Source organism: Clytia hemisphaerica, unplaced genomic scaffold (assembly GCF_902728285.1).
Source record: "Clytia hemisphaerica strain Z4C2 unplaced genomic scaffold, Clytia hemisphaerica genome assembly, whole genome shotgun sequence".
Lineage (NCBI taxonomy): Eukaryota > Metazoa > Cnidaria > Hydrozoa > Leptothecata > Clytiidae > Clytia > Clytia hemisphaerica.
In genome coordinates this window covers 196,410-223,792 of record NW_027103590.1, presented here as the reverse complement: position 1 = coordinate 223,792, position 27,383 = coordinate 196,410, and the positions used below count along the sequence as shown (strand labels likewise).

The following is a 27,383-nucleotide window of genomic DNA, read 5'->3' as shown; positions in this document are numbered from 1 at the left end:
GACCCCACCCAAAAGAAAAACAAGGCTGAAAATGTCCAAAATTGGAATAATGGACCCACTTAAGAGGGCTTTGACTGAGTTTTCACACTTTTGATTTCAGGAATGCCAAAGAAAGAAGGCAGAGAATCGAAAGAACGAAAAGCCAAATATAATGAAGAACGAAAAGAGGTACGATAATTTTAACAGAATAAACAACCAGTTCGTACACATTCCTTTTCTATTATCATCTGATTTCATCGAGATGCTGCGTTTGACGTTAATTAATGAGGTTGCGGTGGCAAGAAATTGATTTGGTTTTTCACTTCTTTTCTTATTTTCCCATTAGATTAAGAAACAGATGATGGGTTTATTAAGCCAAGTCCCTTTGAACAATGCAATGGCTTTGGGTGCGGTGGCAGGAGCGTTAAGAAGTATGACCAACGATGCCGAAGACCTCAATGATGAATCACAGGTAGACATTTTATTTTTCATGGTTGAATACACCTTTTCGACCTAGTCGCGCAGTCAGGCGCGTGCCACTTTATTATTTAATTTACCACCCTAAACTCGATCCAATCCTTTTTTTACACTTTTTTCTATTGTCTTTAGGTGCGAAAAAAGACTGGGACGGTGTTTTAGGGTGGTAAAACGGACAAAGAGTTCCCGCGCGGCAATTGGTGGTTCTACAGTCAGCCATTCCACATGAAAGTAGCTGATAAGTGTACGCATGAAACTTTAAGTACTACAGTAGAACCTCCGATTAGCGGACACTCTAAAAGGTGGACACCTCTGATTAGCGGACAAAATATTTTCCCCCGGCCGTTTCCTAGTCAAATCCTTATAAAAAAGTCTCCAAAAGGCGGACACTCAATTAAGCGGACACCTCCATTTAGCGGACAAAATGAAGTTTCGAATGTTTGCAATAAAGCTTCTTCTGATAGAGAGCTTTGTTGATGTTGACAATCACTTTCACCTCATCTGATACATGAAAGTATTCGGTTTTAAGAATAAGAAAGTAGACAAGAATCAATTTAGTACTGTCAGTTTCATCTTTTACGAATCATCAGCTGATCTGTTGAAAAACTACATACTTCTTACTTGTAAGATTGATTTACGAAAATTTGAATCAGAAATGTGATTTTAAGTATGACATTAAAGTATAGGTTGCTATCGGATTTTTTCCTAGTAGAGGGACCTGTGAACCACCCACTACCTGATCCAATCGTTGTTAACGTTTCCTTTGAATAACACCAGAGAGTCTTTTTAATAGGCTTTGTTTGGGCCACATTGTCAGCTTGAATTTTACCCTGAAAAACTGAAACGAATATCGAACAAGGGCAGCCGTCGGCAGATTTTTTTGAAATATCTGTTCTTTTTTTCCAGGAGAGTAAATTTTATGGATGGATCTAGGAGAGAATTTCCTCAAAACACCCAGGTAAAATCCAGGGGTCGCCTTAAAAGGTCTGTTCTTAAAATCCAGGAGCACATTTTAAGGAAAAACAGATACAGTTTTCCAGCGGACAATCTGTTTAAAAAATCCAGGAGCTAAATTGTGAAAAACACAACCAGATGACAGATTTTTTTTCCAGGGAGCTTCATAATTTTCTTAAAAGGTCTCATTTTTTAGGAGCATTTTAACTTTCTTAGAGAATAGCTGTTATATTTTTTCAGGAGCATAATATTTCTAGAGAACAGATATACATTTTCCAGGAGTCCCATTTTTTCCCAGAACAGATGATATAATCCAGGAGAGCCCAGGATACAGAACAGATATTTTTTCCAGGAGAAAGGGACCTCAAGAAGCATATATTTCTAATCAGAAAAAATTATACTGGTGATTTATGTTAAAATTGCAAATATAATTTTGATGTTATAATTACAAAGCTAAAAAAAATTCAGCCAAATATCTAAAGTAAAGTAGAACTAAACTAAAACATTAGTTATTTTTGGATAGTATGGCGACACGAGATCAACTGCTAGTGCTGATAGTCTTATCCATTCGTGCGTTTTTTTTCGTTCGGTTCAAAAGCTTTGTTGTACTGAACGATATTTGATAGAGCAGAAATTTAAAATGGGAAACCCCTAGTTTGTGGCACTGCACTGGCGTCTTAGACCACTCCGTTATTATTCATCTGTTTTTCATATGTTTAAAAGTATTAAGTTTATTTTCCTCATAAAATGCAGCTTATCTACCCTTTTTCCGCCGCCGCCTTAAATCAGGGTCGTGTTAGAAATTGAACTTTGGCATAATAAGGGTCGGCACTAAATTAGGACTGATAAGAAAAAGGGCCGGTAAGGTAACTGCTAAAGATTATCCTAACAATTATTCATATAATATTCATCGAACCAGTCTGTAAGTCGTCCAAGAGATTTAGCTCTTGACATATCTTTAATCTCTACTCGTTTAAGTGCGACAAACATCGAAATGAGACTATCACCAAAGTGTTGTCTGAAAAGAGAGTTCTTCTCCAAAGCTTGTAGGCGATCTTCTAATTTTAATGGAATTGTTGTATAAGTAGAAGCGTCAGCATGGCTCACATTAACTGAACAAGGCTCTCCAGGATCCAATTTTCTCTCAACTCCGTCAAGACCTGCAACAATAGTAGCAGCTGTTAGAAGATACGGATTCGCACATGATGAAGACATTCGGTTCTCAGCTAATGTGCCTTTGGGTGTTGAGGTCTTGATACGAAATGCACACGTTCTGTTATCGAATCCCCAGTGATTGGTGAAGATACACCAAGCTCCTTGTTCGTGGCTAGCATCACAATTCGTGGTCGGTGAAGAGATAGCTGATAATGCTTTTGAATGATGTCTTAAGCCACCAATCCAATATCGTGCTAAGTCGGATAGTTTATCATCCTTAGTAACATCACTAAATAAGTTGGTTTCACCTGCTAAATCCCATAACGAGAAATTATGGTGGCCTTCCATTGCGACGTCAGCATTATTTGGTTTAGTCATGAATGTTGCTTGGTAGCCATGTTGCTTAGCGACATCTTTAACGATCTGCTTGAATCTGTAGGCTTGGTCTGAACCGATCATGCCAAAGGTCGATTTGATGGTGATTTCCAGTAAAGCTTGTCGATGTTCGTGCAGAAATCGTTCAGGTTGTAGCCCCATCAATTTCATATTTTTCATAATGTCAGTAACAATTGCTTCGTACGCTTTATGCGTTTCAACACAATAATCAAGGTTAAGCGAAACTGTTGGGATTTTACGATCTTTCATTAACTGGAATTCATACTCAAACGAAGACATGAATCTATATCCTGCGTTATGTAGCCTGTCTAATTGTGTTTGACAGATACTCCTTGAGCAACAACTATCTAATAAGCTTCCATCATGTTTTTGAAAGTTGGTAATCACGTTGGCGATAGTCGGGTTCCATCCATTTTTGACGAAAGTGAAAGGATCCGGGATGATTGTACCGTTATTAAAAATCACTTTCTTGCCTATATCACCTTCATATTCAAAATGGTCTCCGGTGAAAGTTAATTGCAGTTGATTGGCAATCATTTCGAAGCCTGATTTCTCATGTTTTCTGTAATAATCAATATCAGCTAGAAAACCACGTGCGATCCCGTGCAAATCGATGCATTCCACATGAACAAACTCCACATCCTTATATCTCAAGTCAAACTCCACATCCTTATATCTCAAGTCAAACTCCATCTCTTCAGCTCTCTCTACCTATCCCTTTGATGTATAATCATCTAATGTGTCCAACTTTCAACAGCAGTTCTTTATTTATATAATAAAAAAGTAATGGGGGTGTACCCAGGGTCAAGAATAATATTATACAATTTATTGATGGTCATTTCTATATAAGGATTCTTAGACGTACTGGACGTACCCTCGAAACACCGCTTCACAAAAAAATAAGTTCAAGGTGTTAAATAAATAGACCCCTTTTTTTGTAGGAAAATATATTTCTTATGACCGTTTTTATAAAGAGGTCAGGACGCTAGACAGTCGCTCGTTATGGATTCCATTTCAGGCGTGGCGTAAAATTCTTCAAATTATCTTAACCATTATTTGTATTTCAATAATCTATAATTCAAATTGTAGAATTTTCTGCGGTAAGATTCTCCTTGGATCAGTACTATGCTTTTAAAAGATTTTTCATGTCTGCAAGATCGAGATAGAACAATCTGTTATAAGGTTAACTAAATTTAACATCATTATTATCTTTTCGTGACACAAAATAGAATGTCCGTTCGACAGCCAAACCAGTCGATCAGGTTTATCTTGTTTAGAAATCTTACGATTTTTTGATAAAGCAATATGATTACGAAATTTCCCATCTAATGGATAGAAAACAAATATCTAGTGAACAATCAGGAGGTCTAACCTGTCAGACCTGATAAATCATATCTTATTGTTTATTTCAAAAGCTTTATTAGTTTATAATAGCCTTGGTATATTTCAGGTCAAACATTTGAATCCGAGAGGGTTAAAGAGTTGCAAGTAGATAGAGATAAGATGGAGTTGAAATTCCCTCTAACCCTGGGGGTTGCCGGGTATGTGCGAGCCATAAGGGTACCTTTTCTCATTCCTCAAAAGTCTCTCAAAGGGGTCCCAAAATCACCAAAATTTTGTCTCTCAAAAGGTCGATTTTCGATTTTCGGCTCGGACATACCCGTCACCTCGCAAACCTAGAAAAAAAAGATTTGTGTTTCCCGTGCGTGTTCAAGTCAGAAAGAATCCCACTGTAACGTGTGCGAAAATTGCTGCTTTAGTGTGCAGAGAAAAAAATACAGAAATTTGCACCCTTGCATTGCTTTCCCATTTCCGGTAAAAAATCTTTCCACGTTACCAGGGAAGATTTTGAGGGGCTGACATATTTCATTACCAAACAAAGCTTTTTGCCGATTTCTTTCTATCACCCAATTATATCTTTTGCCCGAATTTTTTTAACCAAGACCTTCCATAACTTCCCAACTTTTTTTCATGTTTTACAATCTTTTTATCAAAATGCAGGCTAATACTACAGGGATCTCCCTAGCCTGGGAATCCAAGCTCATAATCTTAGAAAATACAAAGAATACCTCACCTCAAAAAGTTCTAAGATTATAGAGCTTGGTGCAGGTAGATTAGTCTGACACAGAATGTTATAAACAGTCTGTGTGTGAACCCTTGTTGACAGATTTTCTGAACTTTGGAAACCCATAGGCAAACACACATAATCAACTTACCATAAAAACTCTTTCACAAGCTCTAAAGACTTTCAAAACTACTCAAAACCACATTAAAACATCAGCCACATGTATTTAGACATCCAGCCAACAGCCATTTTGTTTCTAAATGAATCTATGTTTTTCATTTTCATTTGTTGTCCTTATTTCTGCAGAGTCAGCTTTTTCCATAAATTATGCGCGCGCATCAAAATTATCAAAAAGCGCGCGAAAGTACTGCTAAGTAATACGCCGAAAGCTGGCCAATCAGCTCGAACCTGCAGTTGCAGGGAAAAATGTCCCTGCAGGCGAGTTACCTGCGCCAAGCGTTAAACAAAAAGCAAAAATATCATAAACTAAACTGTGAACAAAGTTTAACGCTTGGATTCCCAGGCTAGGATCTCCCTTTGAGTAGAAAAAACTTCTTTCTAAATCGACGAAAAGTAATTAATTTGAAGCTTTTTTTGGGTAAGAATATCTCTAGGTGACGAAATATTTTCCGTCGAAGTTTTTCGCCGACTATTTAAAACCGTACCGTTGTTGTCCATCCGACATTTCAACTTTCTATATTTCTATCCTTAAAATTCATTTTCTATGTATTGCTCCTTAAATAGTTAAAAAATTGGTCGGGCGACACTTCAGACCTTACTGTCCCCTAATTTATTACGAATTACGTCTTTTTTCCTTTAATTTTAATTTAAAGCAGAAATTTCGCGGCAGAAAAAGTGTCGCGATTTTTTTCTGTTCTCGCAAAAGTTTCTAAGAATAAAGCAAAACAGTTTGATTAGTAATTGTAATTGTAAGTAATTTCTCTTCACTTAGGTGATTCCCGCGTTTTTTCTTTGTCTGTTCATGGAGGTATAAAGAAAGACAGGAGAAGTATGCTATTGTAACCAAGCTCGCCCTACGATTAAAAAAGTTACGATGTATGCATGCTCATAATCTCATATATCGTGCATTTTTAATGAGCTCTTTTATCCATAGGTTAAATCTTATTGGCTCATTTAAGCTTTAGAAATTAGATGAGACGAGATTCATTGTTTCTGACATCAGTGTAAGAAAATATTTGGACTAAAAAAAGGCCTGTAAACTTGGCAATCCTTCATCAAATGATAAGATTTTTCGATCAATGTTTTCTTTCAGGTGAACTCTATTGCTTGATACTTTCCTCCAAAATTCTCCAGCGACTTTATGTCTACAAATTGAGTCTGAAATCGTGTGTGCTTATAAAGAACTTTTCATTTTCTGGCTTGAGAAAATATCTTTTCAAAACAAAATTGAACGGATAGCGAAATGGAACATAAATTTGTTTCGTGGACGAAGTTTTATCTAATTTTCGTATATTAAAAGGCTAGAATCTTCAATACTGATTATTAGAATGTTCAGAGCAAACTTGAGTTCTACTAAAAAGTCTTATTTCATCGGGCGAGCTTAGAATTTCTTTTGATACATTTTATAAAAGAAATCAAAAGACTTTAACGACCAATTACCGACACATTCAACTCCTGTTTTCTTTATACCTCTATGGTCTGTTCAATCCCTCTGAGATTTTTAGCGCTTGTTGCGTACATACTACAGGGAATCGCTCTATTACATACGGTTATATTATACCGTGAAAAGCACAGCTAAAAATCATATATTTACGCTGTGCCGACGAATCTAGATTCTATTCATCGCGCAATCAGCGAAGACAAAAGTAACCATGACGACCATCCAAGATCTTGGATGAGCGTCATAGTCGATATTTTTATTCCCGTCGTTGAAAACACAACTTACAAAAAGTCATCAATGCTTTGTAAAAAGAGTCAGTGATAGAGAATCATAACATAAAGTCTGTCTATTATTTCGATTCAATTAAAGTGACATTTCCATAATTAAAAGTTTAGTAATTACTGTTATACATTTGGGGATCATGTAAAAGATTTCTTTCGAAATAAACTCATTTCAACCACACTTGGAGGTTTCTGGGGAATTCGTAAATAGTAAACTGCATACTGATACAGTCTGCTAGACATTAATATGGTAATATTTGCTCTTCATCTTTCATTTTTTCTACAGTGATTAGATTGACACATGCGCGATAAAATTTCTATTATTTGTCTTCAGAGGTTACTATTTTCTTTGAAAACTTAACCTCTGATACTCAGGGTAGTTATATTAGTGAGGTTAAGTAAATCGGTAAAATCACGGCGACGAACGAAAATTTAACAGGCTAGTGAGTTTCAACCAATCAAATTTCGTATTTCCACTAGCCTATTACATTTTTGTCCGTCGTCGTGATTATCCCGGTATACTCAACCTCACTATTAAATGCATACAAGGTCCCGAAAAAAGCATCGAGTCGAAACACAACTATGAGTAGAAAGTTTTTCATGACAATTTATTGCACAGAGCAAAACATTGCAAATTTAGTGAAACACATACAGGAACTTTCTTTCTATACAGGGTGTCCCGAAAAAAAAGTATCGAGTTGAAACACAACTGTGAGTGTGAGTAGAAAGTTTTTAAGTATATTGTGTAATATTCACAAAATTGTATTTTGACCTCTATCTCTTTTTTCTTTGCCATTACGTAACAATAAAACAGGTTTGGAAGGTATGGAACAATAAAAAAGTAAAACTAGACAGTATCAGAAATAATAAAAAAACATCAATCACAAGGAAAGTTGCTTTAAAAATGTCCTTCAACGTGGGGTGTATTCTCACTGTCGCTTGAAGTTGTTCGAAAATATGGGAACAAAACATTGCACGATCTTCTCCTTTGTCTCCAACTTTTTATTCTGTAAACCAGAACATAAAATATCAAAAACTAGACTGTGAAATAGTTTACAGCCTGGATATCAAGGCTAGATTTTGTGTTGATGGTAAAACAATAGGGAGGTTAAGTATCAAAGATAAATCAACGCGACGAACGGACGGGTTTTGACCCGCAACCTGCAGTAAACATGTGGACCTGCATTTTCTAGAATCCCGGCTATAACAGCTCAAGAACGAAAAACCGCGAACATCTTCGTTGTTGAACAAAGAAGATATAACATCTACTGTGCTACCCTTACCATCTTGCAGAGAAAAGGTCCGTTCGTCGCGTAGATTTATCTTTGATACTTAACCTCCCTAATACTTTAATCAGTGAGAAGGCAATCCTTGAAGTGTGTATGTCAACGTGAACTCGTTGTACAGGGTGTCCCTAATTAAAGTATCGAGTTTGAACATGCGATTGAGTAGAAAAGTTTGTGTGTGTTATCGCTAAAATATAAGAACGCTCTCCATCACACAGGCTTATTACAAAAGGTAGTTACAACGTATAAATTAATCGTAATGACAAAGAAAAAAGAGGGAGAGCTTAAAATACAATTTTGTGAACACGCACATAAAACTTTCTACTCATAGTTGTGTTTCGACTCGATACTTTAATTAGGGACACCCTGTACAGGGTGCCCGGAAAAAAGTATCGAGTCGTACCACTTCTATAGAAAGAAAGTTCTTGTGTGTCTTTCACTAAATTTTCAATGTTAATCAAAGTTTCTCTCTGCGTCATATTAATTGTCATGAGACATCTTTTACGAATAACTTTTACAAAAAACAATTCCCAATAACTTTAACGTCATGAAAATTGTAGGGAGTATTAATAATTTTTAATCATAATGACTGTTGTAAAAACAATTATTATGTTGGTATATATTTTCTTACATTTTGTTAAACACACTCAACAACCTTCTACTCAGAATCATGTTCGAACTCGATACTTTTTTTCCGGACACCCTGTATTTTGAACCGTTTGGTAAGCTGCTTCAAACCCCCGCCAAAGAAACAAAGGCAATTTATCACTTTACATTTCATGTACATCAGCAAGAAATAGTAGCAAGAAATAATACAAATTATTTTCTTTTCTAGTCTTTCATCATTCTATCAACAAAACATTTTTATGATTTATAGACACGTTAAGGCCATTAGCTTGAAACTTTCAGTGTGAACACAACCGTGGTGTCCATTCCTTGCAATACACATTCGTGTTTTCTTCTACATTGGTTTAACTGCCCGTAATACCATAGTTTGTTTATTTCTTAAAACGTCAAATTCATCCAATATCTTTAGACGCAATTCTAACATTTTATTTGGAGACTCTCGGTAAACTCTTTCTTTGAGATATGACCCCCCGGGCCCGGGGGGGGGGGGGGTTACTAGGTTTGCGAGGTGACGGGTATGTCCGAGCCAATAATCGAAAATCGACCCTTTGAGAGACAAAATTTTGGTGATTTTGGGACCCTTTGAGAGACTTTTTCCTAAATTTTGGTCCATTTTTTCCAAATTTTGGTCAAAATTCTTGGAAATCGTGACCCTTTGAGAGAGAAATTTTTGATTTTTGTAATTTTGGGACCCTTTCAGAGACTAACTTTTGAATTTGTACCCCTTTGAGAGACTTTTGAGGAATGAGAAAAGGTACCCTTATGGCTCGCACATACCCGGCACCCATTTTGCCTAAGTACCGTACCCCCCCCCCCCCGGGATACGACTCGATACTTTTTTTTCGGGACACCCTGTATTGATTGATTTTTACTGTTCCCTTGTTGCACAAATGTACATCTATGAAAATCAAATTGTTAATCAATAGGAGATAGAAAAATGGGGTGATTTAATTAGTCATAGATACGACTAAAAGTCATACGTCATAAGACATACAAATATAAAAAAAATGTAGCCTGTACCACGCCGAACACAGTACTGGCCGAACGCCAACTGCAACTGGAATTTTTTTCTTTTTGAAAAATTATGCCTTGTGTCGATGTCGCTTACGGAAAGAAATTTTGTGTCACTGTGTCTCGTACAAACATTTTTCTACAAAGTTATCGAAAAACGTGTGTTGAGGAATTGCTTTTTTGAAAAACGAAAGACCATTACAATCATTTTAGGGAGATAAAGTAACATGATCCCCCTAATCAATAATTTTTTTCTTGGCGTGCTAAATTTATTGAGTATGATATCGGTGATATACCATTAATTTGGATACGGTGGATGAACCATTAGGTCTTAGATATCTCCTATCGTATTTGATATTCTGATGGCGGATTGGCGGCTGCCCACGCTAAAGCTCTAAAGGAGCGGGCCAATTTCCCATCGGAGAGGAATTATAGTCAGCATTTGATGTGCCACATTACCAGACCTCCCGCTGCAAAATCCTTGACGCAGTCTTGCAAAATTCCGTAATCTAAACCTTCCACATGTTGAAAATCCTTCAGAGCTTTAGCGTGTCGGATGTTAATTTCATCATCTGGGTGCCAGATAATCCCTTATCCTTAATACTATCAACAGTCGAAACAGTTCTTCTCATTCAATCATTTCTTTAGGAGAGAGGAATTGAAATGGTATCCAAACTAACATCTCAATTCGATAATTTCCAACAAGATAATGATGGTGAACATAATTTACTTGGTTATGATGAAGTTGAAAACTCCATGAATTCCGTCTTTGGATCTGTATCAAATCTTTTCACGAATGAGGTCAAAAATGTGGAACTTGGCTCAGGTAAGCCAAAACATGAAAACAGAGGGGCCTCTTTAACTCGAACCTCTATAATTCGAATGTCTCCTTAAATCGAACGAGGTTTCTAGCTCCTTCAGTTAACAATGCCTTATAAGCCTTATCCCACATCTCGAAATTTCCTTAAATCGAACAAATTTATTTTCCCCCGTGCGGGTTCGAATTATGGTTCACTGTAAAAGTTTTTGACTTCCAGACAGTCTTTCGATTACTTTGTTATGATTTCACGGACATTTGATTCGGGAGTGATACCGGAGCCCTCGTCTTGTTTGTGACCTTCGAATACTGGGTCTCTCTTCGAAAATATTGGTAAAGTTAGACACTCGAGATGATTAACTTAACGATAACTTACACACGTTTTTTATAAGAACAAACTACATAAGAACATAAGGCTCTAATGGCCAAAATATCAAGAACAAGTTAAGAACATTTTAAGGCTTTGTTGACTCTAAAACACTCGATTTCTTAGGAAAAAGGATAAAAATACTCACAAAATGGTAAAAATAAGAACATGTTTAGAACATTTTTAGGCTTAAAACTCAAAAAGTTAAGAATATCCAAAGCTTCAAAAAATTTTGAATGTTCTTATAAAAAAATGTGTTACATGCGCAAACACTGAGAAAAGGTTTTGGCGTACATAACGGAAAGGGGAAGCAAGGAAGAGAAAGTTAAAATATCTTAAGTATAGTGTTCCGTTCTTTTTGGTCTCTAGAAAGATCTATCGCAAGAAGAGTCACGAAAAAGAACATTTACTTTTTAGATTCTGTGTTGCTAATGACAACGACAACGACAACAACTATGAGTCCTATTCAAGCTGCCAAAACAAGGGTAACGTATTCAAAATCATTGCATTTATTTAGTAATTTTCAATACAAGAGGCTGGCAGACATTTTAAGCAGAATCGGATCGAGTTTTCTCGAGTTAGGTACAAACGAACATAACTCCATAACTCCACTTTCAGAGTATTTGGCCAATGTTTAGGGATTAAAGTTGTCTCTACCACGAATTTGCAATCTTTAAAATGACCTAAAACAAGAGTTTTCGACGTTTTAATGTCGCGGCCTCTGGCATAAATACTCGTTAACAGTCTAAAACAATCTTAATTGTTCGTGATTTGCTGGATATTAGCTGTTCTTAAGGGTTTTATCTTAAAGGCTAAATAGATATCAGTATAAATCATTTCAGAAATGTGAATCGCAAGGGTCCAATTTTTTTTTTAAACTTATTACCTTGATTTTATAAAATAGCTCATTTATATACTGATTATTTCGAATATTATTTTAGGCAAATAACTCAATCAACAACATCGATCGCTTGGTCAACACATTAGATCAAGGTTTCACCATGTTAGCCGGAAATAAAGTGGAAGGAGAATCACCCACCACCGGTAAAATGGGTTCTTTCGAATTTGGTGTTCAGAAAGCTACCCCATCAGAAATTGCAAATTTGACTGTAGCTGGTAGTGGTGAAGGTGCTGGAGGCTTTGCGTTGCCTCAAGGCTCCTCAATGTTTAATCAATCGACCATGGAAGATTCTTTGAGCGTTCTGGTAAGTTTTAGATAAAGAAATGTAAAGTGACGAAATTATCGTCAAAAAAGTAGGGCATTTTCAAAAAAACGACTGAATTTATTGTTGAAAAAGTAGGAGATTTTCAAAGAAAACAACTATAATACAGGGTCAGTATGTACGTAAATTCTGGTCCTAAAATAACTTTCCTAAAATAACTTTGCAGCTATTTTCTCCCGATATCAAAACTTAAATAAAACATTTGCGAAGATTAATCTTGTAAAACTTGTCATCTTCGTTGTTTTTTATAGAATGTAAACTATGATAATAACATTTATGTTTCTGATACTACTGGTGCCAAAAACATCAAATCTAAAGTCGCATCGTTGAGCTTCAAAGCTGGTCAAAATGAGGTAAGAATTTTAGTATTGCACAATGACAAGTCGAGCAACCATGATAATTAAAATACTTGTTACTTGTAGTTAACGACAGAAAATTATAACATACGTAATCTTACTATTACCTTAACTTCGCGCTAACTCAAAGACAAGAGTACTATGATAATACTCTCACATATACTCTCTCGGTAGGATTCTAGTGTCGTTACTATTCCCTTTTTGTTAAGAATAATAGTCTATACTATTCCTATTCCAAGAAAATGAACTAAAATTAATTGTTTTCTATTTCCAGGTCAAAGTCAATAATACTGAATCACCCATCGTTATTAAACTCGAAAACAAAGTCTCATCCATGAAAAAGACACAGATCTCTTTACCCATGCCTGGATTTCTCAAAATCCATAAAGTAAAGCTCAAATCCACTGACTGCCAACTGTTGTTAAGCCTCAATCCAGAAGTTGCCAATGTAAATGAAGGGACACGACTTGTAGTGTACGTACAATATGGTAAACCGCCAACAACCCATGACCATGATTTCGCATTCGAATTACGTAACAAAGAACCAATCAAATTGATTCAAAATTCAACCCTCAATAAAACTGAAGAACGAGTTTCGAATGTAGAGCTAATGAACGATGGAACATTGTTTTTATGGTCTTTCGATGACCTAAAGTATGGGAATTTCACCAACAAGACTATATTGTTTTTGGCTTTCCGCTATGAAGGCTTGATGCCTGATTTGTTGAAATTTGATAACCCGTACACCTATGATGTGCTGGAAATGAGAGGTTAGGATGACAAGTATTTTTATGTGAAACTTTGAATTCATAATGTTGGTATTATATGATACATCTCTGGTAATCTTGTTTAGCAAATAGTTTAATCCGTTATAACTTTTCTTAAATAACCCAGTAGTATTAGTTTCGAAGCTATCTATGAGCTGAACGGAACTGGAGTGGAGTTCAAGTGGAGGTTGAACCCAAGGTGGCGGGTACACTTACGTCTTAGCCAATCACCACTGCCTCTTACTTTATAAACAATGAAACTCGGATTTTGTTTGATCATTCTTTTTTCTTTCCAGGTTCAATGAATTACTCGTTGATCACTTTTTGTGCCGAATGTTCGTACTGGAATAAAGAGGACAGCAAGTGGAAATCTGATGGATGTCAGGTATTGTCGAAGTTGAGTTATGGCCCCTGTAGATTGCCTGTCAGGGTTTTTAAAGCAGAATTCTACTTTAATCAAGTTAATTTTCATTTTGCTTTGACAAAAGAGTGGTCGGGAAAAGTCCTGGGTTGCCCTCATGCTGTAGTGCCTACCATTTAGCTCTATTTGAACACCCGCGAGGAGAAAAATGATCGAGAGTTTGTTTTGGTCATCCTTTTCTTCATCCACGTCCTTCGGTCAGATCTGTCCTACACCACTTTGTGATTCTAATTTTTTTATATCGATTAATGAATTTAAGACAACAATCTCACTCTATAGATTAATCTTCTTTTTCACAGATGAACCGACACGAGACAAGTTTACACGTCACAACATGTCACTGTAACCATTTAACCTCATTTGGAAGTTTTTTCGTGGCGCCCAACCCTTTGCCAACGCCCTCGCTCGCCCTACTTAAGGAAGGTTACGTCTTGTTTGTGACAGTGGGAAGCGTTTTGTTTTTATACGTCATTGGGATGTTGATTGCAAGAAGAGCTGATAAAGCAGACCAAACAAAGGTTCGTCTGTTTTGCTGGAAACATAGCACAGCAAGATATTTCTGTTGACCTTTTTCCTTTATTGAAGGTTCTTTGCCTTATTACAAAGTTGAATTCCTTGTCATGTCTAAGTAAATTGATTAAAACTGTTGAAAACGGGGAAGTCAATAGTCTATACTATAGACAGTTACAAGCCCTAGGCCTTCCTCTTGGTATATAGGCACTCCTTTTCGAAAGCGAGAAATTGTTTTTAGAGAGTTTACTAGTGATTCCGTTTTTTTTTCGCAAAGACTTGGATCAAAGTTGTGGAAAATTCATGTAGATTCGGCCTTTGCTCTTACAATATTCCTGTACAAACGCTAAAACCACACATATTCTAGTGTCATAACCCTTCCAACGAAGAACCAAAACAGGCTCTATCCAGAACAGCATTAACTCTTCTATAGTATAGGGAAAATAATGCGCTTACCTGACTCACACAACTAGTGCTCACGACGCACTGATAGTGTATGATAACTATACTCGCATGGTGGAGACTAATATGGTCTGATTAATATTAACCCCCACACCACAGACAAATCCCTATACTTCTATAGCAGAATATGATATCTAATACACGAATTTCATTTTAGCAAGTCAAATTTCCATTCACTTGCCAAGTGAACACAGCACTGAATGGAAATCGGACCGCGACCTGATTGATTTCCTTGCATATCACATTAAATCATTTTCACTTTATTTTCTTTGTTTCAGATCGGTGTATGTCCGATACCGGATAATAAACCGGAACACCATTACTTGTACGAGATTACCATCAATACTGGTAGCCGGTTGAATGCCGGAACCAAATCCAAAGTTTATATCAATGTTATCGGTAAGATCTGTATACATTAGAAAGTCTCTAAAGTCCATTCGTGTACACTCTTTTTTGTTACAATGTGAAAACCACTCTCATGGGATTTGTTATCATCATGCTGTCATGGTTTCCACATTGTAACAAAAAAGAGTGCACACGAACGGACTTTGATTAGGTGAATAAGTCATCACTCAGATCCCTTTTCATACCTGAATCCACTAAAAGAACGTTAAACAAATATTACTGACGATTTCTTCAATAGGCGATCTTGGCGAATCAGGAGTGCGGCCACTTTACGATAGCGAGCGATCACCTTTCCAACGATCTAGTTCTGATGTCTTCATCATGGCAACAGAAAGCAGCTTGGGTGAATTGAGAGCCATTCGTGTTTTCCATGATAATTCTGGTGGCGGATGGTACCTAAGGTTTGTAATACAGTTGACGCTCTCTAATTCGGTTTTAAAGGTTTTATTTTTACATAAGTGTTTCCGTTTCATATCAGACACATATTTCATATCAGGACAGTGTCTGCTTATTGTTATATTATGCTGATATAAGCAAAAAAGTGTTTTTCTTTTCCTCTTTCTGACCAATCTTGCTCCACATCCGTTCCAATCACAATCCAATGTGAAAAAGCTTGTAAATTAAAATTGATGAGTAAGCAAACGATATCACTTTATTCAAAACCTTTCATGGGAATTGCGTTTTCATCGAATAAGGTAGAATAGTAGAGTGTCGTTTCTTGCTGACGTTGACTTTCAATATTATCGAATAATGGAGTGTATCGAGTAGAAGAACCTCTACTAAGAGAGCGTCAACTGTGTACACTATTCTGATGTAGGTTTTTGTTTGGGGTAATGGCCAATTATATGGGGTACGTCTTGTTTTCAATGGATGAGGATTTCAAGATCTAGTGCTACGCCTCAAAAATCATGTTGAGCGGATTCTGAAAGTGGACGTGCCCTTTTGGCGAAGATTAGAGTTCTTTCATTCAATAAGACAAAATATCAGGGTATTATTTTGGCTTGTTACGTTTTTAGCTGATCTTTTTAATTGGTAAGACATCCGATCGATCTAATGTTTGTCTACCGACTTTTCTATTTTAGAAACGTTGAGATTGTTGACTTGGTTATCGAAAAGAAATCAGTTTTCCTTGCTTCACGATGGTTGGCTGTCGAGCTAGAAGATGGACGTGTAGATAGGGTCTTCCGTCAATCAAGTCAAGCTCAACTCAAAGAATTCAACTATCTGTTCGTAAACAAAGCCAAAAGAGATTTATCCGACGCCCATTTGTGGTTTTCAATTTACGCCCGTCCGCCCCGTAGTAGTTTTAGTCGATGTCAACGTCTTTCGGTTGCAATGTCAATCTTGTTCACTCACATGCTGGCTAACTTGATGTTCTATGGGCGGCAACCTGCAGGGAGCCCCGCCACTGAGAATAAAGTTGGATCTTTCTCAATTAATATGCAACAGGTAGCTAAATTCAAAGAGGTTTTGATATAAGCGAGTTTATGTATCGGATGATATTGAAGGTGGTGGTCGTGAAGTCGCCGCAAAACAAAGTCGATAGTTGATGTACAACTCTATACCACCTTTGCTCGCCCAAACAGACGGCGGTATTTTGTTGCTTTTACCGTCGTCGAGCAACGTGGTCGTTTTTGGCGACCTCTCAACTTTGCTTTATACCGTCTCATTCGATTTGTCTCGAATACACAAACTCGCTATAAAAAAGGAGATGGAGGGAATATTTTATGCTATAGATAGCCCTTTCATTTACAGTCTCTATTTCAAAGTTCATTCAATAATATCCTGGGTACTTTATTAGTGTTGGTCTGAGTCATCACTTATAACCTGAACTCTCACAAATTCTCAAGTTCATTCAGGTTGTATTTAGGTAAAATGTCTCCCAACCTTTGTGTTCATCTACTTCTCTTTATAGATTTTTATTGCAGTAATTAGCGCGTGTATTTGCATTCCGGTCAACATTTTACTGGTTACACTTTTCCGTAACATCAAACCACCTTCACTCCAACAACCATCACCTTACATAGATGACCAGGATAAAAACAAGACTGAGACAAAGAACAATGGTCATAAGTATGTAGTTTCATTTATGATATACGCTAAACGATGTCCTTTAAACTTTGTTTACATTGTTATCCCAACTGGCACACACCCATTATACATCCATTTAACATCCATAAAGTCCACTCAACGATGTAAAAATAATAGGTAACCAACTACCTCTAGAAGGCACTTCTCCCAAGAGAACAACCATTGTTTTCCTATTGAAATGAGCACTCCTTTAAAAAGCTCTGTGTGCAGTGCGTGTTATGCTTTTAGCTAGATTTTGACACACTTTTTGACATCCACTGAATTGATAGAAAATTTGAATTGTTATTTACTGCAAATTTTGGAATTGTTTTCAAAAGATAAAGGTACCAATCTTTAGACAAATTGACTACGGATCGGCCTGATACCACTTAATCTTCATCTGGATAAATAAACGCTCATAAAATGCTGTTATATGAAAAATATATGTGTGATTTGAAGTGCGATATCTCACGAATGAAAAGTGCATGAAGGTTGCCTGATACAAAATAAACAGATGAATGTTTATAGAACAATAATATCTAATTAAAAAATTCCTTCTGTGAGGCTGCCTATAGGAAAATACACTTTTTCTAACCCAAATTTTGGAAAAATATACATCACGTGATCGATTCTGTCCAATAGAAGGTTGCAAATGAAGCAAGTTTTTATTTAATTGCACTTTTTACGATGCAAAATGTCATTAATATTTTTACAACCGTAACACGGATGTTTTTTGAGAATCAAGGCAAGTTGGTTATCTATTATTTTTACATCGTTGGTCCACTTAACAAACGTTAAATTATTAAAGAGTTTATTTACGTTTAGGCAATAGAAATTTCAAAAAGTTATTTGCCTGTATTTACTTTGAACTTCTAATTTAATCTTATTGTTCTAAGAAATTTGCCCACAAGAAATTGCCCCCCCCGCCAGAAATTTGTTCCCCCTGGAAATTTGTCCCCGGAAAATTGCCCCCAGAAATTTGTCCCCGGAATTATGGCCCCGGAATTATGGCCCCGGAATTTTACCTTCGGAAATTTATCCCATAATTCAAAACGCTAAGATCGAAACACTTTTCAACATTCGTGAGGTTTAATGTAATTCTATTTGATCATGTAACATATTTTGGAAAAGAGGTCAATTTAAAGTTGCATTTCATCAATGCATGACTGCTAAAGGTATATGCATCATATCTAAAAATAGGAAAATAAAAATGAGGGTAAAGAATACTATATACAGAAAGTTATATTGACCTCTTTCACAAAATCTGTTACATAATCGATTAGAATTGCGTAATTCAGACCTGCCGAATGTTGAAAATTGTCTTTATCTTTTAGTGGTTTGAAATCTAGGGGTAAATTTACGGGGGAGGGGAAATTACGGGGGCAAATTCACGGGGGGGGGGCAAATTTCCAGAGGGGGAAAATGTCCGGGGACGAATTTCCCGGAGGAAAATTCCTGACACTAAATCTTATAATCCATGGGGAAAATGATTAAAATTGACTCAATTTTGATGACGTCATAATTGATGATGTAATTATTTTTTGCAAATTTTTTAGATCGGTTTTCAAATATGATAATTAATATTTAAAAACTGAGAAAATTCGAAGTGACTCGGAGTAGTTTGAGAGTTGTGAGTATTTTGAGATTTTATGATTTTACTAGATTTTAGCGGAGTTTTCTGATCAGTTGCTGCAGTTGAAAATAAAATCATGAAGTTTTACCAGCAATTATATTTTATCTTCCACAGATACAAGATGGTATCATCATACGATGACCACGGTCATGGTGATGATGATGATGTTTTCAGGGTGAGTTTGATCATGGATAACGATGATGACGATATTGATGTTGAAAATGAGAAAACTCCGTTGAAACCAAATGGTGAGTTTTAAGATCGATTGTATTTTTATGTTAACCAATTTCGGCTTTTGGTTTCATATATGTTATCACCCATTTTGCTTAAATTTCTTGGAAGATATAGTTATTCGGCTCAAGTTCCATTCTAAATCATTGCATCGGGCCAGCTTTAATACCTTCGGTCCCAAGTAAGCTCCAACCCCTTTTACACCGGTCCTTATTACGCCAAACTCGATATTTTTCATTTCTAGCCCGGCCCTAATTTAATTCCGACCCTTACGTCGGCCCTTAATAAGCAAGCGACGAAAAAATAATGACAAATAATTACCAATAAAGTAAGTCGTTGCCATGCAGGTTGTTTGTATTGATTGAACAAGTTACCGGCGCCAAACTGTGGTCTCTCCTTACTGCTCTACTTTTTGAAAAGGAAGTACTTTTCTTTTGCTTCAAGTTCAACTGCCATGGCTTCGAAGTGCTTAATTAGGATATCAATGGTAAAGTTTAATGCTTATTTCTATTGAATTACTATTGAATCGGTCATCGATCTTCCGTTGCTTGTATTTCAGTTGAAAATGAAGACTTTGAAGCAGAAGCGGAAGAAGAAGGGTCTTGCTTCAAAAAGATTCTGAAGAAGAAAGAAAAGAAAAAGAAAGAACCGACGTGAGTGAACTATTTCGACTACAGTGTGTCCCAAAAAAGCGGAATTTTTATATAAAATAAAATTCTCATAAGTTATGCCAAGTTTTATGCCTTGTTGGTACTTAATATTTTTAATCTCAAAAGCTTATTCAATCATCTTGGGAATTAAATATTTAATGATTGAAAAGAGAATTGTAATCTTATTTCAATTATTTTAAGTGCCCAGTTTAGATAATAGTTTTGATGATTTTACTTTATACAAAATTCATCCGCTTTTTTGGGACACACTGTATGTACCCAAACAAAAGTTTTAAATCAAAGTCTGTTAACAACAAAAATTCTAACGGCAGAACGACTCTTATTGTGGATTTTTCAAAAATGTTCTATTAATTTTACGAAAGCGAAACTAGATTTTCCAAAGTTTTGCCCCTAAGCTTTGCATTCACTCGCAGGCTACATAAAGTACCTTTTCACTTCCTTTCAGCCTTCAATCTTGAGTGTTGCCAAGTCCCTGGAGTTCTTAGAAAAGTTGGTTGATCTGCTCTTGTTGTTTTTCGAAGTTCTCAGGCTTAAGTTCTCTCTAGGTTTTTGTGAGTAAGGGCTAAAAAGGAAGGAGAGGGGCTCAAAATCAGTTTATTTCAGTTATATCAGATTAACCTTAAGATCAGGTCATTACATCACATTACATTGCTGTTTTAACAAAATTTCAGCCATCATGCTTGTACCAAATTGTTCTTAAATTGTTCTTAAATTGTTCTTAAATTGTTCTCAAACTGTAATTTCAATCCCTTTCTCCATTTTAGATATTTACCAGAATGGGTTTTGTATCCAGCTTGGGTATTGAACATTTTGGTGATTTTAGGGTGTGGTTTTATGGTGGTCTGGTACGGAATGGCTTTTGGGAACAAAAGGTCTTTAGAATGGTTAACCTCGGTCACTATTGGTCTGGTAAGTTTGAAGCTCTTAAAAATTGAGATTTTTTAATTTCATTTTCATAAGCTTGATTCTCTCGACCAAGAAGTTTGTTGTGTCTTGCGTCACGAAATACACTAGGTTATGTTTCGTATTTACTTAATTATGTCATATGTCGTGGTGGAAATAGTGGCGCTAAAATCTTCCATCTTGCCCGATAATGGGACAAGAATCTTTCGTAATATAGCCTAAAGTAAACCTCGTGAATCAGACCACGTTCACAATGTATTCTTTCGTTTCGTTTCGTTTCGTTTCGCTCCAAAAGTTTGGAAGTTTTACGTCACTTCTAACCGACAAAATGGCTTCATTTTCGTTTCGGAGCGAAACGGAACAATACAGCATGAACATGGTCTAAGGTTACACTTTAGGTGTCTTGGGAAATCGAAACTCATCTTTGAAGCGTTTCATGTCTTGTTCTTTCTTTTCATGCTAGGTACAAGATATACTTTTGGTGCAACCTTTGAAAGTTTTGGTCATTGCTGTTTTCGTCGCTCTTGTGGTTCGCAAACTTGACGATGAAGAGAAAAGTGAGGTTGAGAAGCAGGCTAGATTACTTGCACGCGATGAAGAGTGGCTTCATCCCGCCTCCAGTAACGCCGATCTAACTGCTATTGGAGTCCAGTGCCAAGCTTGTGCGCCAAGCGACCGCGAATTGGCGTACGCGCGGGACGAGCGGATAAAGGAGATCAAAATGAAAGCGATAACCAGAGAGCTTGGCTTCTACGTTTTCTTCTGCTTTGTGGTTTACGTGTTAGGGATGTCAACGCGTGATACGACCGCTTTCCACCAAACCATCAATATGAGGGAGACTTTACAGCTGCATCCGAGGGAAACTTCCAAAGCATTCAGCGATAGAACCAAGTATCAATTTCCAAAGGTAAAATGCTATGATGAAATGGTCCTTTACAATGGTCCCTGTTTTTGTCTTATTTTTTAAATAGATGCACAGTGGGTGGTGGGAGTCTTGCACGGCGGCACTTTAGAATTTAGCCTTATTTAGATGACAGTATACACTCGCTTATTCTTAGTCTCCATCAAAAGCAAACTCTCATAAAATGTTTTCTATAATTCGCATCTCTATAATTCGAATTCGAATTAGCAAGAGTCAATTGCTGTATTTATCATTTTCCGTTTCCAGGTCACAACTCAAAGTCAAGCATGGGATTATTTAGAAGTGGTACTCTTACCAAACATGTTCCCTGACGAATTTTACCAAAACATCAGTTCAAGATGGGATAATAAAAGTGATATCAAGCATTTCCCTAACAAGCTGACCATGTCAGATCTGACGAGTAAAGTGGTAACCGGCACACGGTTAAGACAAGTCAGAATTAAGAAAGGTATGCAAATTACACGCTTTTTCATAAGTGGTTTTCCATTTCACCATGGATATTCTTTATTATTTGGGAAAAATCTTCCTAAAAATTATTTTATGGTATTCTTAGGGTCGGGGTCCAAATTCAACCTAAATTTATCTGAAGCAAAAAATGCATTTTTGTGAATATTTTGAGTCCTAATAATTGGCAATTCTTAGTTGAAAATGCTCTAAAATGAAATTTTTAGGTTCATTTGACAAACTCTACGATGTTGATATTCATTGAATATTTTTAATCTCTTGATCAAGTTCATGTATATTCTTATAAATTATATTATTTTTAATTGTTTTACGATCTTTAAAAATTGCTCATTTCTTGACTCCATAACATTTGCGACAGACTTATTGGAAGTTCATATAGATCTAGCCCAGCTAGCACACAACTTTATTTTAACGTTTATTTAATGTTATATCACGTTGTTAGCTGGGCTGTATGAGATCTATGAGATGGTAAGGGGGCATATCCTATCAAATTCCTCTATTTACCCTATAACTTCTTTAACCAATCACTTTTCTCACTAGATACTTGCACCAAACCGCATCAGGTGGCACCCTTCATCACCATCGATTGCGCTGGTCCTTACAATCGGGGTGTGGAAAACAAAGGGAATTATGATGAGAATTGGGCTAATCCTATTATGGAACACGATTATGAGATGGATCAACTTTCGATGCCTTGGAGATGGCAAGATTCCAAACTGTTGGATGCTTTTCCTATCATAGGTAAGTGAGTTTGTTAATACAAAAGGAAGAAAAAATAAAAGCAGGACATATTTGCTAAATGTGAACACGATTCATTTTATGGGGTTTTTAAGTACTTTATCATCCCGACTTGATATTTGGGTTAATTTTCAGATGATTTTTGAAGTAATGGATCAGTCTGTCTCAAAACGAAGGCAGCTTCGAAATTCTTTTTTTCTTTTGGAAATCCATGGGTTATCCAAAAATATATGTTGTATGAAACATTTTTGGAAAGGTTTATTTTTCATATTTCATCATATTTCTTTCAGGGAACATTGATACTTACTTCGGTAACGGTTACGTCACTGAGCTCTTCCCAAGATGGAATAACAAACATTTTATGGAGAAGCTTAAAGAGAAATTATGGCTTGATCGACACACACGTGCGTTGATTGTGGAAACAGTCACTTATAACCCAGCAACGAATTATTTCCAAAATGTGGCCATCGTGTTTGAATTCGCACCGACGGGTGGAGTGGTTCATTATAATTCTGTTATTACCTTCAAGCTGTATAGGTAAGAAACTTAAAAATTATAATGTGTTTAAACTATAACGAACCTTAAAGGATAGATTGAAGAAGAAATCTTTTTTTGGTATGTTGGGATGATTCAAGGTATTTTTGTTATTAAAATTAACCCCGACTAAGTTCATCTTTTTCGGATACTTTGTGTCCACAGAGTAAAAGGTTCATTTCAATGCACTGACTATCTCTCCAACGAGGTTATTCTTTTAACGATAGTTTTTTCCCTCAGGAGTAATGTTTCAAAGAATGCGCAGACTATACATTTTTTGGGATAGATTTTACTTATAAATGTCGCCTACCAATTATTTTCATTTTTCTCTTATCGCAGATACACTTCTAAATACTCGACCATGATTCTGTTCTGTGAAATAACATTCATCCTTTGCATGCTATTGTTCTTGGTACGTGAGGCCAGGCGTTGCTATAGAAATGGTGCCAAACAGTATTTCACGCAGTTTTGGAATCTGATTGAATTGTTGATTATAATTGTGTCTATCCTGGCCATATGCTTTTATTTCTATCGAGACAAGATTGCTAAAGATCTTTTCAAAAGGTATATATGTTTTATATAAAAATCTATCGAATGACTAGCAAGTTGGAGCAGATTTCGCATTTCGGGCTTAAGCTCAAGAATTCATCATAGGCGTCGTTATTAATACACACATTATTAAAGTTTTTTTTTTTCAATTATTACATCTAGATTACCATCCAAAGCTCCACAGAATTTTATCAGTTTTCAGTTCGCTGCTTACTGGGATCAAACATATTCTGGCATGGTTGCTCTCATATCCTTCTTCGTCACCTTAAAATTCATCAAATTGTTGCGATTTAACCGACGAATCGCCATGCTGTCTTCAACACTCAAAAGGGCCTGGGATCCGTTATCTAATTTCGGGATTATTTTCGGGATCATCATAACGGCCTGTGTGGTTTTCGGGAATATGGTTTTCGGTCGAGAATTGTACGATTATCAGAATTATTTCCGGTCAACTGCTTCTATTATTGGTTTGCTTCTTGGCAAGTTCAGCTATCATGAATTTACATCGGCTGATCGATTGCTAGGTTTGTATGTTTTAATTTTAATTTAAAGTTTTAATCTTTTTGTCTTTGTTGTATAAAGGTAATAAAGAAAACAACTGTTTCCGTCTTTTATGTAATGCCGCAAGGAAAGCTAAATCAAATACAGATCGGACTGAGAGTGGAATCTATTTAATAGAATTTATCAAAGATATCAAAACATTACCACCCGAAAATAAAGAACTGCTAGACTCGATTGTTCTTTCCCTGATTTTGTCTTGCATAGGAAAGTTTAAGCTTGGTCTTCTAGCCTCCTTTTTGGGGTGGGGGAGGACAATAAAATGGTTTACAAATATCATGATCACATACTCTTCTGGAACTATGTAAAAATCATGGTGGGTACAAACCTTACTGATGTCTATGACGTCGAAGTGTTCCTAACAACAACACTTTGAAAACGAGGCTCGCTATACATTTCAAGAAGAGTGAACGTAAAAGTCAATGTATATTTGTGCTAAAACTTATAAATGAACACAAAAAACACAGTAGTGTGTACGACGTTTCGACGGTTGTCTTTATCAAGTTAAATGTAAGCGTAGAAAAATGAAAGAAGAGTGTATTTTTAAAAGGTTACGTCATACGTCTCTTTTTTTCTTTTTTTTGCAGGACCTATATTTTTCTTCGCATTCAATTTCATTGTCAATTGGGTTGTGATGAACATGTTCATTGCCATTCTAAACGAAATCATTATGGAAGTTCACGCCAACGAAGATTTGCAATCTAACGAATATGAAATGGTGGATTATTTCCTCCACAAAATGAGAGGTACGCTTCATTTTACTTCCTTTCTATCATTTCGACCTCTACTAACTACCTTATCAGCCCTTTTCCGGCCTTAATTTGAACATTGTATGAGCAAGCTAAGTATTTATCTAACGTCCCAATTCAGGTTTCTTCGGCTGGACTAAACAAGAAGCACCAGCGCCAAAGCGAAGGAGATCGTCACGTCCGAAATTCAAACGACTCTCCTACACAGAGATGGATTACTCCTTCTTAGAGTCATCCGCTTTTTTCACGAAAGACGTCGATGAAATTGTCCATGATGGGGAATATGATATGTCGAAAGACCAAATGCAGGAGGTCTTGGATAAATTCATCGGATGCGTTAACATGTTGTATTTTGATGACGTCACTGTTGCTAAGCGAATGAATGGTGTTGTCAAGAAAGAAATTGAAAAAAAGATGCATGGCGCGTAATAAGTACACTGTAATCCTTCGTCACGAAAAGTCACGCGTGATACACTTTTCAACCGATTAGATTCAGTCATTTAAACACACACCATGGTTTAAATCTAACTTAAAAACTCTTATTTATTAAAAACTTGTTTATTAAGTAACAATGATTAATTTTCAATGACTTCACTCATGATACTCATTTTTACCTAATTCTGATGGTATATACGACCCCTTCTTACAGACCTGGTGGGACCCCTCCAACTGAAAAATTTTACCAAAGTAAAGTCTCTAATCGAAAATTATTCTCCAGCTTTTTTCCTCGCCGAAAATCTTCAGATAAAAAAATCCTCACTGCAAAATATTATTGTGCTTTTTTTCCATCTCCAACTGAATATTGCAGACTTGAAAACAATCGAATTCAAATACCCAGACATCAAAACTATATGTGAATATCAATCTCCATTGAGTTTGAGTCAGCTATCATCTTTACCCCTGAGCGTCGAGGGCTTAAAAAATCCAACCGGGTCTGTGAGAAAGAAGTGTGTATATATGCAGAAGTAAAAGATGGAAGAGTGTCAAACCATTGGTCAAACTCCCTAGCTTAACAATCCTTAAAATGAATATTCCTACGTTATACATTTAAAAATGCAAATACATAACAACCTATACAATAATATATTTAAATCTAGTACCTAAATTAAAGTCATTTTTATTTACTACTTCGAAATGAAAATTTCAGTTATGTTCAAAATATCAACCTCTGACGACCTATCATTTCTACACTTAATTCAAACTGTACAAAAAATCAAAGATGAAGAGAAAATACTGGAATTCAGCATACTTATTCCGTAGATAAGCCCCTTGTTTATCATTTGTGAAAAATTAATTTTGGGGCTTAATACATGTCGGATATATCCGACAATGGCAAATATAGATAAAATATGCGTCGGACATATCCGTCAATGGCAAATATGGATAGAATATACATGTTGGACATATCCGACAATAGCAAGTATAGATAGAATTTTTGCATGTCGGATACAGCGGCACGGAAAGGGTTAAAAGTTGTTTGGTAATTTATTCTGTCAAGAGTAATCAAGAATTTAATTACAAAAATGACTTTATGAACTTTAAAAATCCGCACGGTACCGAGTACAATATGGAATATATTTTTTGAGTTCAGATTTTTCGTCATATTTTACGATCCTTTAGGCGACTATTTTCTGTTTGGTTAAAGATACATTAACTTGCAAAAAAAATATTTCCTAATTTTTTTTTATCCGCCGAAACTAAGCTCTTCAAAATTGAAATACTCTTCTTCGAAAAAGTCTCCATTTCCTTCTTCATTAATTTTTTTCATCGAGATTTTTAAAATTTCAGAATCAGGAATAGTTGGTCTAACAGAAAATATATAAGATGCCACACTTTGGCTGGTGACATCAGGCAGAAATCTATTTTTTGTACATGGCAATATGAAAAATTCACTATGGTCAGAGCCCCCCGCCCCCCAAAAAAAAAAAAAAATCTTGGATAGTCGCAGTCGTTACTTTTTTTCTATGCGTTGATTTCACGCTAAAAAGAATTGCTATTCGTCCTCACAGGTCGGAATATGATTTCAGCATGCGATTTTCACTGTAGATCTAATCGTATTACGGCTGTACGATTAAGATAAAAATCAATTCATTTGTAAACTCAGAAGAAATTGTGAAAACTTTTTTCAATCTAACGCGAGTAACATTTTTTTTAACTTTGGTTCAGTTAATGAGGTGCGT

At 36.1% G+C, this 27,383-nt stretch overlaps 1 protein-coding gene across 1 annotated transcript in view; it reads left to right on the top strand.

Moving 5' to 3' along the window:
- LOC136801565 (polycystin family receptor for egg jelly-like) overlaps nucleotides 1-26,362 on the top strand; it is an 80,345-nt gene extending 53,983 nt beyond the window's left edge. The window contains exons 24-47 of the mRNA XM_067058201.1: nucleotides 101-168; nucleotides 326-451; nucleotides 10,501-10,678; nucleotides 11,454-11,521; nucleotides 11,978-12,241; nucleotides 12,511-12,612; nucleotides 12,890-13,385; nucleotides 13,679-13,767; nucleotides 14,103-14,321; nucleotides 15,054-15,174; nucleotides 15,419-15,581; nucleotides 16,263-16,629; nucleotides 17,096-17,253; nucleotides 18,998-19,131; nucleotides 19,674-19,767; nucleotides 20,550-20,694; nucleotides 21,152-21,595; nucleotides 21,857-22,058; nucleotides 22,616-22,816; nucleotides 23,104-23,350; nucleotides 23,687-23,911; nucleotides 24,059-24,420; nucleotides 25,042-25,200; nucleotides 25,325-26,362. Of these exons, the coding sequence (XP_066914302.1) occupies nucleotides 101-168; nucleotides 326-451; nucleotides 10,501-10,678; nucleotides 11,454-11,521; nucleotides 11,978-12,241; nucleotides 12,511-12,612; nucleotides 12,890-13,385; nucleotides 13,679-13,767; nucleotides 14,103-14,321; nucleotides 15,054-15,174; nucleotides 15,419-15,581; nucleotides 16,263-16,629; nucleotides 17,096-17,253; nucleotides 18,998-19,131; nucleotides 19,674-19,767; nucleotides 20,550-20,694; nucleotides 21,152-21,595; nucleotides 21,857-22,058; nucleotides 22,616-22,816; nucleotides 23,104-23,350; nucleotides 23,687-23,911; nucleotides 24,059-24,420; nucleotides 25,042-25,200; nucleotides 25,325-25,632 (4,940 nt within the window). The 3' untranslated portion in view covers nucleotides 25,633-26,362. The remainder of the gene's footprint in view (nucleotides 1-100; nucleotides 169-325; nucleotides 452-10,500; nucleotides 10,679-11,453; nucleotides 11,522-11,977; nucleotides 12,242-12,510; nucleotides 12,613-12,889; nucleotides 13,386-13,678; nucleotides 13,768-14,102; nucleotides 14,322-15,053; nucleotides 15,175-15,418; nucleotides 15,582-16,262; nucleotides 16,630-17,095; nucleotides 17,254-18,997; nucleotides 19,132-19,673; nucleotides 19,768-20,549; nucleotides 20,695-21,151; nucleotides 21,596-21,856; nucleotides 22,059-22,615; nucleotides 22,817-23,103; nucleotides 23,351-23,686; nucleotides 23,912-24,058; nucleotides 24,421-25,041; nucleotides 25,201-25,324) is intronic.
- Nucleotides 26,363-27,383: the final 1,021 nt, after the last annotated feature.